Below are 13,677 nucleotides of genomic sequence, written 5' to 3'. Positions count from 1 at the left end.
ATATAGTTTTTTTTTTTTTTTTTTAGAATTGTCGCTATTTTTTTGTTTATAGCGCAAAAAATAAAAATCGCACAGGTGTTCAAATACCACCAAAAGAAAGCTCTATTTGTGGGAAAAAAAGGACATCAATTTTATTTAGGTACATCGTCGCACGACGACGCAATTATTAAAGTAACGCAGTGCCGAATCACAAAAAAAAAAATCGCAAAAAATGGCCTGGTCATTAAGGGGGCAAATCCTTCCGATCCAGAAGTGGTTAATTTCCCCAAAAAAAAAATTATTATTCACCGTGGTGAAAAATGAGCAGTTCGTAATAAACATTTAAGTGGTACCATTTATTTACAAATCATAACACCTCACCACAATGACACCCTTCAGAACTGTCTCTCTAGAAAACAAACACATTATAGTGAATACACATCTCAATTCACTATTATAGAGATCTCACCGTTCACTTTTATGAGCTACCGGGCTCAGTTAATTTGCACAACAACACAGTTCTCTTTAGAGTCGGTTCACACTATGGCGACACGATTCTGTACTACTTCGGGGGCGACTTGTGAAGTCGTGTGCACCGCGACTTCGGCGTGACTTGCACGGACTTCACATAATGGAAGTCTATGTAAGTCGCCCCGAGGTTGCCCCGAAGTAGTACAGGACCCTTGTTCTAAGTCGGAGTGACTTGTGTCGCTCCTATTAGAACGGGTCCTGTAGCAGTCAATGGACCGCGACTTGTCAGGCTGACAAGTCGCGCTGGTGTGAATCGAGTCTTACTGTCACAGATCTGGCTAGAAAGGGGGGGGGGGGGTCAGTTGTCAGCAGCTGAGAAAACAGATATCAGATGACAACATATATTCCATGTATTTCACACACCAAACATACTCCCACAATTAGGTTAAAGACAAACTCTAGATACCACAAATACCGGCATGTTTTTTTATAATAACCTGTACTTCTTCCTTTCAATTCCTTAAAATCTGTTTTGTAAGTTTAAAATCCTTTCAAAGATTCATCCCATTTCATCTTCTCATTCTCAGCCTGTATGGACGCATTCTTTAACTTAGGATTTTGGAATGTGAATGTGTCCCGTGATGTCAGAAGGGGTGGTGCCACCAGATGAGTTATCTGGGTGGCCCGGCCCCTTGCCTATAAAAGAACTGTCAAAGCTGAAGTTCAGGCATACAGCGGGTAGGCTCTTAGGAGGCAAAGCATTTTTTTTTCTATTTTTGTTTGATGATGGATTTACATTGAGGGACACTTTTATTTTTTATTTTTAATAAAAGACTTTTCAAAAACTGTTTCCTGTGGTTTTTACACTTTTTTGGTGAATGGGCAGGGATACGATGTACCTGATATCCATTCACATAGGGGGGGCCGGGATCTGGGGGCCCCCTTGTTAAAGGGGGCTCCCAGATTCCAATAAGCCCCCCCCACCAGCATACCCCCCACAACGACAGCCCAGGGTTGTTGGGAAGAGGCCCTTGTCCCCATCAACATGAGGGCAAGGTGCTTACAGGTCAGGTGCATGCTTTGGCCAATCATCGGCAATCAATGCACTGCAAGAGCGCAGTGCATTATGGGACGATCATCGGTGGGCGAACTTCTCGCCGAGCAACCCATTTGTTTGTGTGTTCAACTGATCACAGCTTCTGCTCCAGGATTGATTGTCAGTGATGGAGGTAAGGGGGAATGTTCTCTGATTACAGGCCCTGCTCCAGGATGGATTAGTTGTTGGTGATGGGGAAGAAGGGATGGTCTCTGATCACACGCCCTGCTCTAGGATGGATTAGTTCTTGGTGATGGGAATGGAGGAATGGTTTCTGATCACAGGCCCTGCTCCAGGATGGATTAGTTGTTGGTGATGGGGATGGAGGAATGGTCTCTGATCACAGGCCCTGCTCCAGGATGGATTAGTTCTTGGTGATGAGGATGGAGGAATGGTTTTTGATCACAGGCCCTGCTCCAGGATGGATTAGTTGTTGGTGATGGGGATGGAGGAATGGTCTCTGATCACAGGCCCTGCTCCAGGATGGATTAGTTCTTGGTGATGAGGATGGAGGAATGGTTTTTGATCACAGGCCCTGCTCCAGGATGGATTAGTTGATGGGGATGGAGGAATGGTCTGTGATCACAGGTCCTGCTCCAGGATGGATTTGTTGTTGGTGATGAGGATGGAGGAATAGTCTCTGATTACAGGCCCTGCTCCAGGATGGATTAGTTGTTGGTGATGAGGATGGAGGAATGGTCTCTGATCACAGGCCCTGCTCAAGAACGAATTGGTTGTAGGTGAGCAGGTCATGGTTGACTCCGGTCTGGGATTTCTGCTCCAGGTAGAGCCCCATGTTATCCCTCCGGGGAAGAGATATACTGCGGCTAAAGGCCGGCTCGCTGACACCCAGTAGATCTCTCACCAGTTTGGCGATGGCCTGTGGAAAGAACAGAAGGCGATTTTTGCATTCACAGATTTATGAAACAGTAAGAGCAACAACTGCAAGGATGCTGCTACTTTACAGAAGATTTGTGCGGGGAAGCTGACAATCAGTGGAAGATCTGTGTGCATGCAGAGTTCATAGGGGAACAAGGATGACATGCTGGGTCTGTTCCAGACTCACCTTCATGTCCTGGAAATCAGTGACTCCCATCTGTGGCAGGGTGGAACATGTGACATTAATGAGTTTGCGACCATTGATTCCATTGTCAGTGAAGCACACCTGGAATGACAGACTGAGATTTACACACAGGTCATGATATGCTCCATATATAACATTCCTCTCCAGTGAAATATTGGGTGACCCCAGGATCAGTGTTGTCACCCAGCAGATAGAACATTCAGGAAAGATTTGGCAAGCAATCATTACGCTTACTATACTTATCATTGTACCAGTTTCCAGAGACCTCCCCCTGCTCCTTGTTGCTGAGATGGGCACACAGTGCTGGCTGAGGGAGCTGTGATGTCCATATTGGACATTTCTCCATTGTAGGTGTACTGCACACAGCCCAACGGAATGTTACCAGATAATGGCTGACAATGAGACGCCAAGAATGAAATCCAGAAAAGATGGAGGAGTTATTACCAATTAACTCTGTCAGGGTAGGGACACAAATTGTCCTATTGTGCCGCAGTAATTGGTGGGCATGGTTAAAGGTAAGTACGCATCTTCCTTTAAGAGCTTCCATCACTGGTCCCAGCCCTGGATCACATGACATCTCACAGCCACAAATGAACTTAATGATGGATGAACAGGTGACCCCCCCATCCTATACCACACCCTCACTGCAGAACAGGTAACCCCCCATCCCTCTATCCGGCAGAACAAGAATAAGTGACCTCCCTCTCTGTATCCATTCCCCCCATTTTAAAATCAGGTGACCTTGCCCCATTCCCCTCACTGAAGAAGTGACCCCCTTTTTTTTTTCTGCCCCCTCTATAGTAGAACAGGTGACCCTTCTCTCTGTACCCCCCTATCCTGTACTTGCCCCCTCACTGCAGAACAGGTGACCTCACCTGTACACCCACACCTCATCATCCTGCAGAACAAGAACAGGTGCCCCCTCTCTGTCCCACTCCCCCCCCCCCCACAGAGCAGGTGACCCTCCCTTTCTATATTCATACCCCCTCCCTGTTCTCTCTACTGCAGAATAAGTGATCCCCCATTTATTTCTGCCCCCCTACTGTAGAACAGGTGACCCTTCTCTCTGTACCCCCACCCCTCCAATCTTGCACTTTCCCCCTCACTGTAGAACAGGTGACCTCACATCCTGCAGAAGAAGAACAGGTGACCCTCCCTGTCTTTATTCATGAAGGAGAGGGGTGTGAGCAAGAGAGGGGGTGAAAGAGAGGGATCGGGGTAAGAGAAAGAGGGGGGGTGAGCAAAAGAGGGGAGTGAGTAGGAATGGACCGAACACCCCCCTGTTTGGTTCGCACCAGAACATCTCAAACAGAGAAAAAGTTCTAGGGCACATGCAAAGCCTATTAAAGTCTATGGGACATGAACATAAAAAATCAAAAGTCCTCATTTTAAAGGCTTATACTGTATGCAAGTTATTGCCATAAAAGGTGTATAGAGATCCGGGTACTACCCTGGGGGACATGTATTAATGCAAAAAAAAATGTCTTTAAAACAATGGTTTTTAAAGGAGCAGTGATTTTAATGATGCTTAAAGTGAAACAAAAAAATTAAAATTTCCTTTAAATAACGTGCCTGGGGGTCCCCTTACTGTGCCTGTAAAATGGCGCATTTGTATGATGTATGGAGCCTGCTGCAGCAATACTTGGAAAGAATGTAATTTAAACTTGCCATTTAAACCGCCATTTTATTCTCCAGAGTCTTTGCTAATATATATATATATATATATATATATATATATATATATATATATATATATATATATAATGTTTTGGGGTTCTAAGTAATTTTCTAGCAAAAAATACAGATTTTAACTTGTAAACAACGTGTCAGAAATGGGCTCGGTCCAGATGTGGTTAACACACTATGCTTTTTTTTTTTTATCAGTGTCCTATTAGTTGTTAGTGTTCTCACAACCATGTGTTAATAATTAACAGATATATAAAACCAAATGTGTAAGGGCATAAAAAGGTTATTAAAGTTAGAGCTGCTCAATCACACGTGCTAATAATAAATAAAGTGCCAGTGCAATCAATGATACATAAAGTGAAAGTTGCCATCAAACAAATAAACGTCCATCAATACAAATAAAGTGCCAGCGCTAGTGATGGCTTCTCGAATAGGGTTCAGGTGACACTCTGTGCTCCCCTCCTGAGTCCCCACTCACCAGCAATATAGTTCAAAACAGCGTAGTATATGGGTAGATGAATTTAGCTCCTTCCTTCTCTTGCAGGAAACAAGGCTCTCAGCATAATGATAGTACATAGTCAAATGAAGAGAGAGATAATCATAGCATAATACTCGGTAGAAGCCAGTCTGTTGGCGAAACATGTCAGGGCGTGAGCACCTGGACACCCCGACATCATCTTCCATCGGCTGCATGAGACTTATCTTCACACCCTGCCGGCTGTGAGCTGAAGTCTGTGATACAGAGGCACAGAGCAGCGGGAGTGACACTGAGCAGTGAGGTCTCGATCAGCCCAATGACAAATGTGATATGAGAGTTTTACTTTTGCTTTCTGTGAGTGCACTGATTGAGGGATTAGGGGGGTTTTTAACAATAAATCCTGCATTGATATACTGCCCTATGAGCCCCTTTCTTGTTTGTGTATTCACTGCCTGATACATATACTGGAGTTGGATCGCTAGATATATGGTATACGGATTGGGGAGATTCTGTGCCAAAAATATCGTGGAGTGACAAGCATCTGGTGATTCAGGAGGATATCTAATGGCTCGTATTACTCTATTATCTGGTGAGTGAGCAATACCTGAGGGGGACACGTGGTGTGGTGGAAGTTTTTTTTTTTTTTTTTTTTTTTTTTTTTTTTTTCCTATATCTTCATCCGTGGATTCACTCTCCTATGGACTTTGTCTCATTCACTGATGTGGACTTTTGTACAGGGTTCTCAAGCGCTGCTTATGTGTTGAATTTTCTTATGCATTGACTTTATAGAGGATTATACACATGTTTTTTGGTTTTTGATAGCATAATACTGTTTGTTTTATTGAAGGGTAAAAGCATACTTTTTTTTTTACTGCTGTAAGTGCATTTATGCTTTTACCTTTCAATAAAACAAACAGTATTATGCTATGATTATCTCTCTCTCTCTTTATTGGATTATCTACCATCATTATGCTGAGAGCCTTGTTTACTGCCAGAGAAGGAAGGAGCTAGATCCATCCATCCATATACTATGGATTGTCACCTGAACCCTACACGAAAAGCCATCACTGGCACTTTGTATTGATGGACGTTTATTTGTTTGATTGCACTGGCACTTTATGTATTATTAGCACGTGTTATTGACTTATGGAAGCAGCGCTAAGTTTCAAAACCTTTTTTTATCATCGTAGATCAGACGATACTGGCCCCACGGGGCAACCAGTGCATCCGTGGCATCCACCAGAGGATCCTGTGTCCTTGCCACAAACGTCGGTACCTGTCTGTTGAGCCGAGATGCCAACAGGTCCACCTCGGGGGTGCCCCACCGCAGACATATCAGATGAAACATGTCAGGATGAAAGGACTACTACCCTTGGTCCAACGCCTGCCAACTGATATAGTCCGTCTGCCAATTTTCCACACCTGGAATATGTACGAAGGAGAGGGCCAGAAGGAAGCGTTCTGCCCACCAGAGAATGCCAGCTACCTCCAGAGCCACCAACACACTTTTTGTTTTTCGCCCTGGTGATTGACATAAGCCACTGGATCCATACCAGGAGCCCCCGGAGCCGATTCGTCCAGTGATCCAGGTACAGCCTGAGTGCCCAAAGTTGCAAAACATTGATCAGCAGTCTGGATTCTTCCAGCACCCAACAACCCTGAGCGGAGCTCAGCCCCAGGACACCTCCCCACCCGGACAGACTGGCATCTGTCGTGACCACTGTCCAATATAAGGGGAAAAAAGACTTGCCCTGCCAAAGAGTCTGAGAACTAAGCCACCAGACCAGGGAACCCTTGGTTTCCCGGCTCAGCCGAATCTGGTTGTCCAGAGACTTTGGACACTTGTCCCATTTTAACAGGGTTTCCCTCTTGAGGGACCTCGTATGGAACTGTGCAAACAAGACCACCTTGAAGGTAGACACCATCAGGCCCAGCACTCGCATGTGAAGACCTCCTGTGGGCCAGCAACATATGAATCGCAGCATGCAAATTCTGGAGTTTGTCCAGAGGAAGAAACACTCTGGCTAGAGCTGAATTCAAAGCCAGATCCAGGTAATCCAATATTCTGAACAGAATCAGGGCAGACTTCTGCTAGTTTAGAAGCCAACCAAACTACTTCAAGGTCTGTATAGTGATCTCCATGTTGTCTATCAATGCAGATTAGGACTCTCCTAGCAAGAGGAGGTCGTCCAGGTAGCCCAGCACAGCAATCCCCTGCTGATGTAGCAACGCAATAACCAGGGCCAACACCTTCGTGAACACCCGAGAAGCGGAGACGAGACCAAAGGGTAACCTCACAAACTGATAGTGCTCCTCTTCCACAGCAAAGCGGAGGAAACTCTGACGTCGGGCACATTTTGGAATGTGCAAGTAAGCATCTTTGATGTTGATAGAGGCTAGAAAATGCCCCTGATGTAGGGATGCCACCAACATGCGAATGGACTCCATTCTGAATTTCTGTACCCGCACAAAACAATTCAGGAACTTGAAGTCCAGAATCGGAAGAACCTTACCTCCTTCTTCGGTACCGTAAACAGGTTTGAATAAAAACCATAAAACTGTTCTGATACAGGAACCAGGACAATCACTCCTTGAAGCAACAGGTCCTGCACTGCCCTGAACAGAGCTTGCAGTCGGTCCAGGGACAGATGCACGTTGGAGGGAAAGAACTTTTCCGGAGGGCAAGATAGAGTTTCGATCTTGTAACCGGACAGAATTACTTTGTGGACCCATTGGTTGTTCACTAAGGAGGTCCATGGGCCCAGAAACCAACAAAGATGTCCCTCCACCCCAGGTATAGGTGAGGGTACACCTTCATGCTAAAGGGGCCTTTTCCACAGGTCTAGAAAGTCCTACTCTCGGCTCGCTAGACCAGAGCCGCTTGGAACCTCCCGAGGAGGGCTTGAAAGTTTTTGAACACTTGTCAGTGGACCCTGAGGGACAAAAAATCTTTTTGTGCTAAGAAAGAAGGGCCACATCTGCAATGAGGCTGTTTTCCCTTCAGACTGTGGAAGAAAAGTGCTCCTCCCCCCATGGGACTCTTAATGATGTCATCCAGGGTAGCCCCAAACAGGCAATCGCATTAAAAGGGCAAATCAGTAAGAGCTTTTTTAAATGTTTGGTCTGCAGAGCAACACTTAAGCCACAACACGCGCCTCAGCACCACTGCTGAAACAGATAGCTTAGAAATCAAAGGGGCCGCATCTAGGGAGGCATCGCAGACAAACTGCAGCCCCTGGACCAACTGGTCCGCCAACTCAACAAAGGCAGGGGGAATCTGCTCAATCCCCAGATCATGGCGCAAAAGTTTAGCCCACTCATTTAGAGTTTGCGACACCAGGGCAATGGCCAGGACCGGCCGTAGGGCTGAACCAACAATAGTGAACATATAATGGGCTACAAACTCTGCTTTTCTGTCAGCCAGATCTTTAAAAGCCAGGGATACCTCTACCGGAAAAATGGTTGCCTTGTTTAACCTGAAGACAGGATGGTCCACCACTGGTGGGACAGTCAACTTCTTGAGGAGTGACTCTTCAAAAGGAGTATCTCACCGCAAAGCATTTAGGGGGGACGTTGTGGACGCTCCCAATCTTTATAGATAAACTTTTTAAAATAGGAGGGATAAGGGAACACTTTTGCTGTGCGAGACGGCTTGTGAGTGCCAAAAGAGAGACCGCCACCTCCACAGCCGCATCCTCCATCTTCAAAGTCTCCCGCATGGATGTAATCAGTGCGCCAACCAGCCTTCTTGTGCGCAGCTACAGTTGTGGAGGAATCATCTTCACTATCTGATAGATCAGGGAGCGTGGCTACAAGCCCCGCAGGGTGGGCCACTTCCGTGGCAGCAGAGCCAGATTCAGGATCTGACGAGACAGATGAGGCAGGGGAGGTGGGGCGCTTTCTGCTAGCCGGCTGGCCAAAAGCCACCTCCACCTGGGAAACAAAGGACTCAAGGACCACCTTCAGTGCATAAATAAAGGGCTGGGACCCAGAGGGATCTGCTGCCTCCAAAAGGGGGTCAGGTGGGGAAACATGTTCAAGAGACAGACTACATGAGTTAAAAGAGGGAACCCACCAGAAAAAAAATGTCTAGCACCTCTAGGAGACTCATCCACCGAAGGCACTGCACCCGTATTACCACAGGGGCACCCAAAGACCGAGCACCCTGTAACCTGCAGCACAGGGAGGGAGCGACCCCACCAGAACCCAACACCCCACTGGTGGAGCGCCGGTCTGCACCAGAGATAGCCAAGCGCCTAAGTGCGGTGTCCAGGGTAAAAGGAAACCCAGGAGTCAACACCAGGGGAAAGGGATGGGCTCCCACAGCCATATTCGGTGCCCCAGAGGCTCCACTGTCATGGCCGCCACTCCTGTGCATGCCGACCAACCAAAAATGGCCGCCGGACTGCTCAAATATGGCCACCGGGAGAGAACACAACACAGGACCCAAAGTCATGGCACGACTACGGCAAAATGGCTGACACATGCGGCGCCACAAGGCTCCCAGGGACCAAGAAAAGAGCCCTGGAGCCTAGGACTAAACTCTGCAGCGGGAGAGGGACCCGGGCTGCATGGCCACTACATTGGAAGCACCCACCCCATCAGGGAGGTTCAGACAGTCCCCCAGACCAGCAGTTGATTGTAGATCTCACAGGAAAAAAAAAAAAAACGGAGAAAAAGTGCCATTTAAAAATAAAAAAATTGCCAGAACCAGGGATCCCGGCAGGAAGCTAGGTCCTTACTCCTGACTAGGCACAAAAAACGAAAGGCCTGTGGCAGAGAGGGGGAGTATACCAGCTAGGACTGCCCATAGGCGTAGCCAAGTCATTTTTCTGCCTAGTGTCCTACTCCTGTAGGGGGCAATATAACCCTCTGGTTCTGAATATGGAGCGCTGTGTCCGTCAATGAATGAAAGAGAAAATTACATTTAAATTGATTTTCCGGGCTGCAAGCCATTCCTGGCAATATAAATATGTTTAAAAAAAAACGCTGTGGGGGTCCCACAATCCAGGACTGGTATGAATTCTAAGGGGCATGGGGCCCCCCGAAAATCCATACCAGACCCTTATCCAAGCATGCAGCCCAGCAGGCCAGGAAAGGGGGGGGGTAGCGAGCCCCCCCCTCCTGAACCATACCAGGTCGCATGCCCTCAACATGGGGGGTGCTTTAGGCACCCCAAAGCACCTTGTCCCCATGTTGATGGGGACAAGGGCCTCTTCCCCACAACCCTGGGCTGCGGGGGTCTAGGGGCAGGGGGCTTATCGAAATCTAGAAGCTCCCTTTAGCAAGAGGGCCCCCAGATCCCGGATCCCCCTTTGTGAATGAATATGGGGAACATTTGTACCCCATACTCATTCACCATAAAAAAACGCACACACAATTTTTGACAATTCTTTTAATAAAAAGACAATTTCCCTGGATGTAGATTAATCACGACACCAGCCTCACCCAAAAAAAGAAAAAACTACCGCTGACTGCCTGCTCCGCCATCTGACAGTTCTTAAATAGGTAAGGGGCAGAGCCACCTGGCAACATCATCAATCGGTGCATGCTGGGTTGGTGACGTCACATAGGGTGGTGCCACCAGATGACTTCGCTAGCTAGCTCCACCCCTTACGTATTAAAGAACTGTCACACGGCGGAGCAGGCAGTTACCGGTTAGCCTTCCTCGCAGGCTGACGAGGGATCTACATCGGGGGACATTGTTTTTTATTTTAATAAATGAATTGTCAAAAAAAATGTGAGTGTGTTTTTATTTCTTTTTAACACTTTATTTTTTGGGGAAAAGATAGGAGTACTACATACTTGAAACTATCGATGCTCCCTGCTGATACTACTGCTTGTGGAAGAGAATTCCACATCCTTACTGCTCTGACAGTGAAGAACCCCTTACGTATTTTAAGGTTAAACTGTTTTTCCTCTAGTTTTAGTGAGTGGCCTCGTGTCTTATTGTATTCCCTTTCTCTGAAAAGTTTGTTCCTTATGCTAAGGTTGCCAGTACAGTATTTGTACATTGATATCATATCCCCCCTCAATCGTCTCTTCTCCAGAGAGAATAAGTTCAGTGCTTGTAGTCTTTCCTCATAGCCGATGCCCTCCATTCTCCTAATTATTTTTGTTGCCCTTCTCTGGACTTCTCCAGTTCCAGCACATCCTTCCTGAGGACCGGTGCCCAGAACTGGACGGAAAACTCCAGATGTGGCCGGACCAGAGTCTTGTAGAGTAGGAGAATAATCTCTTTATTTCTGGAGTGAATCCCCTTTTTTATACATCCCAGTATTCTGTTGGCTTTGCTTGCAGCGGCTTGGCATTGCATGACACTGCCAAGCCTGTTGTCTACCAGTACCCCCAGGTCCTTTTCCATCCTAGATTCACCCAGAGGTTTCCCCCCCCCTAGTGAGTAGCTTGCTTTCTGGTTTCTGGCACCCAGGTGCATTACTTTACATTTTTCAACATTAAACCTCACCTGCCATGTAGTTGCCCACCCCGTTATTTTGTTCAGGTACACTTGTAATGTTAAGGGACCACATACAAGACTTTAGTAATGAAAACTGTATTATTAGTACTAATCAGCATGGATTCATTAAAAGTCGTTCTATCTATTAACCTTCTACGATGAAGTGAGCTGCCACCTAGATAAAGATAAGCCTGTGGATGTGGTGTATCTGGACTTTGCAAAGGCCTTTGACACCGTTCCCCACAAACGCTTACTGTACAAACTAAGGAAGGTAGGTATGGACCATAAGGTGAGTACCTGGATAGAGAACTGGCTCCAGGGGAGAGTCCAGAGGGTGGTGATAAATGGGGAGAACTCGGATTGGGCGGGTGTGGAAAGTGGGGTCCCCCACGGTTTTGTCCTGGGGCCAATCCTGTTTAATTTATTCATAAATGATCTATAGGAGGGGATATCGAGTACAATCTCGGTATTTGCGGATGATACTAAACTAAGCTTGCCAATATCTTCTATGCAGGATGTGGAAACCTTACAAGCGGACCTGAACAAAATAACGGGGTGGGCACCTACATGGCAGATGAGGTTTAATGTTGAAAAATGTAAGGTAATGCACTTGGGGGCCAGAAACCAGAAAGCAAGCTACTCACTAGGGGGGGGGGGGGGGGAACCTCTGGGTGAGTCTAAGATGGAAAAGGACCTGGGGGTACTGGTAGACAACAAGCTTGGCAGTGGCATGCAATGCCAAGACGCTGCAAGCAAAGCCAACAGAATACTGGGATGTATAAAAAAGGGGATTCACTCCAGAAATAAAGAGATTATTCTCCCTCTCTGCAAGACTCTGGTCCGGCCACATCTGGAGTATTCCGTCCAGTTCTGGGCACCGGTCCTCAGGAAGGATGTGCTGGAACTGGAGAGAGTCCAGAGAAGGGCAACAAAAATAATTAGGAGAATGGAGGGCATCGGCTATGAGGAAAGACTACAAGCACTGAACTTATTCTCTCTGGAGAAGAGACGATTGAGGGGGGATATGATATCAATGTACAAATACTGTACTGGCGACCCGAGCATAAGGAACAAACTATTCAGAGAAAGGAGATACAATAAGACACGTGGCCACTCACTAAAACTAGAGGAAAGGCGGTTTAACCTTAAAATACGTAAGGGGTTCTTCACTGTCAGAGCGGTAAGGATGTGGAATTCTCTTCCACAAGCAGTCGTATCAGCAGGGAGCATCGATAGTTTAAAAAAACTATTAGATGGGCACCTTAAAGACCACAACATACAGGGGTATACAATGTACAACATACAGGGGTATACAATGTACAACATACAGGGGTATACAATGCACAACATACAGGGGTATCCAATGTACAACATACAGGGGTATCCAATGTACAACATACAGGGGTATACAATGTACAACATACAGGGGTATACAATGCACAACATACAGGGGTATATAATGTACAACATACAGGGGTATACAATGTACGGTTAACAGCAAACACACACACACATCATAGGTTGAACTGGATGGACTGATGTCTTTTTTCAACCTCACAAACTATGTAACTATATATAAATAATACATTTAATCAATGAATGCCAAGAAATAATAAATAATTAACCCCTAACCCTAGAAAAATTATATAATAATAATAATAAAAAATAACTAAACTCCCCAACCTTAACACAAAATACAAAATTAAATTATTATTATTATTTTGGTTAAGGTTTGGATGTTTTTATTATTATTTTATTATTATTAATAATTTATTTCATGTTTTTGTTAAGGTTAGGGGTTAGTTATTATTTATGCATTGTTACATATCATTAAATTTATTTATTAATGGCGATTTTTATTATTTGTGAATTTTTTTATTTTTTTTTCATTTGAGCAGAAAATCGCACCAAAAAAAAAAATGCGAATGGCGGGTTTCCAACTTTCCATTAATTTTTATGGCAATAAAAATCTGCCCAAATTGAGCTATTAAACCCCGCCCCCCCCATATAGAGCCGGGCTTGTCATACAGTGTACATGTAAATAACATTCCCTCCTATGAGACCCTGCCAGGGCCTGTTGTATTTGGGCGGCTGGGCCTATATGAAGGTTGGGGCCTGGATCTGCAGCTGTAATAACCCCCATATTAATCCTGCCCACCTCGTACTGCGGGAACCCTTTCCGCCGTATCCAGCCTCCCACATCCCTGCAGGTCCAGCGCAGACAGTCCGTGGCCAGCGTCTCCATCTCTCTACCTGCGCTTCCTGGTAACGTTCAGCGTCCCTAACAACCACTACTTCCTCCGTCTCCATGACAACCACTCTGACATCCGCCCTCTCCCAGTCGAACTCCCTCGGCTCTTATCGCTTTCACTCGATAATTTCCGCCACAGCATCTCTGGGCCGCTTAGTCCCCGCCCCCCTACACG

At 46.1% G+C, this 13,677-nt stretch overlaps 1 protein-coding gene across 2 annotated transcripts; it reads right to left on the bottom strand.

Moving 5' to 3' along the window:
- Positions 1 to 1,925: 1,925 nt before the first annotated feature.
- Positions 1,926 to 13,652, bottom strand: SAMD15 (sterile alpha motif domain containing 15). 2 transcript variants are annotated; one of them, XM_082275783.1, is made up of 4 exons: positions 13,410 to 13,652; positions 2,613 to 2,711; positions 2,238 to 2,426; positions 1,926 to 1,989 (listed from the first exon to the last, which is right to left on the bottom strand). In XM_082275783.1, the coding sequence occupies exons 1-3, from the start codon at positions 13,494 to 13,496 to the stop codon at positions 2,253 to 2,255; spliced, it is 360 nt and encodes a 119-aa protein (XP_082131909.1). In that variant the 5' UTR covers positions 13,497 to 13,652; the 3' UTR covers positions 1,926 to 1,989; positions 2,238 to 2,252. The 2 variants fall into 2 exon arrangements, with proteins under 2 accessions (XP_082131909.1, XP_082131908.1); XM_082275782.1 differs by lacking the exon at positions 1,926 to 1,989 and having other exon boundaries at positions 2,174 to 2,426.
- Between the last annotated feature and the right edge of the window lie 25 nt (positions 13,653 to 13,677).

This window comes from Pelophylax lessonae (assembly GCF_965119305.1).
Source record: "Pelophylax lessonae genome assembly, chromosome: 13".
Classification (NCBI taxonomy): domain Eukaryota; kingdom Metazoa; phylum Chordata; class Amphibia; order Anura; family Ranidae; genus Pelophylax; species Pelophylax lessonae.
The sequence above is the reverse complement of the archived record's forward strand: the minus strand, read 5'-3'. Positions and strand labels throughout refer to the sequence as shown.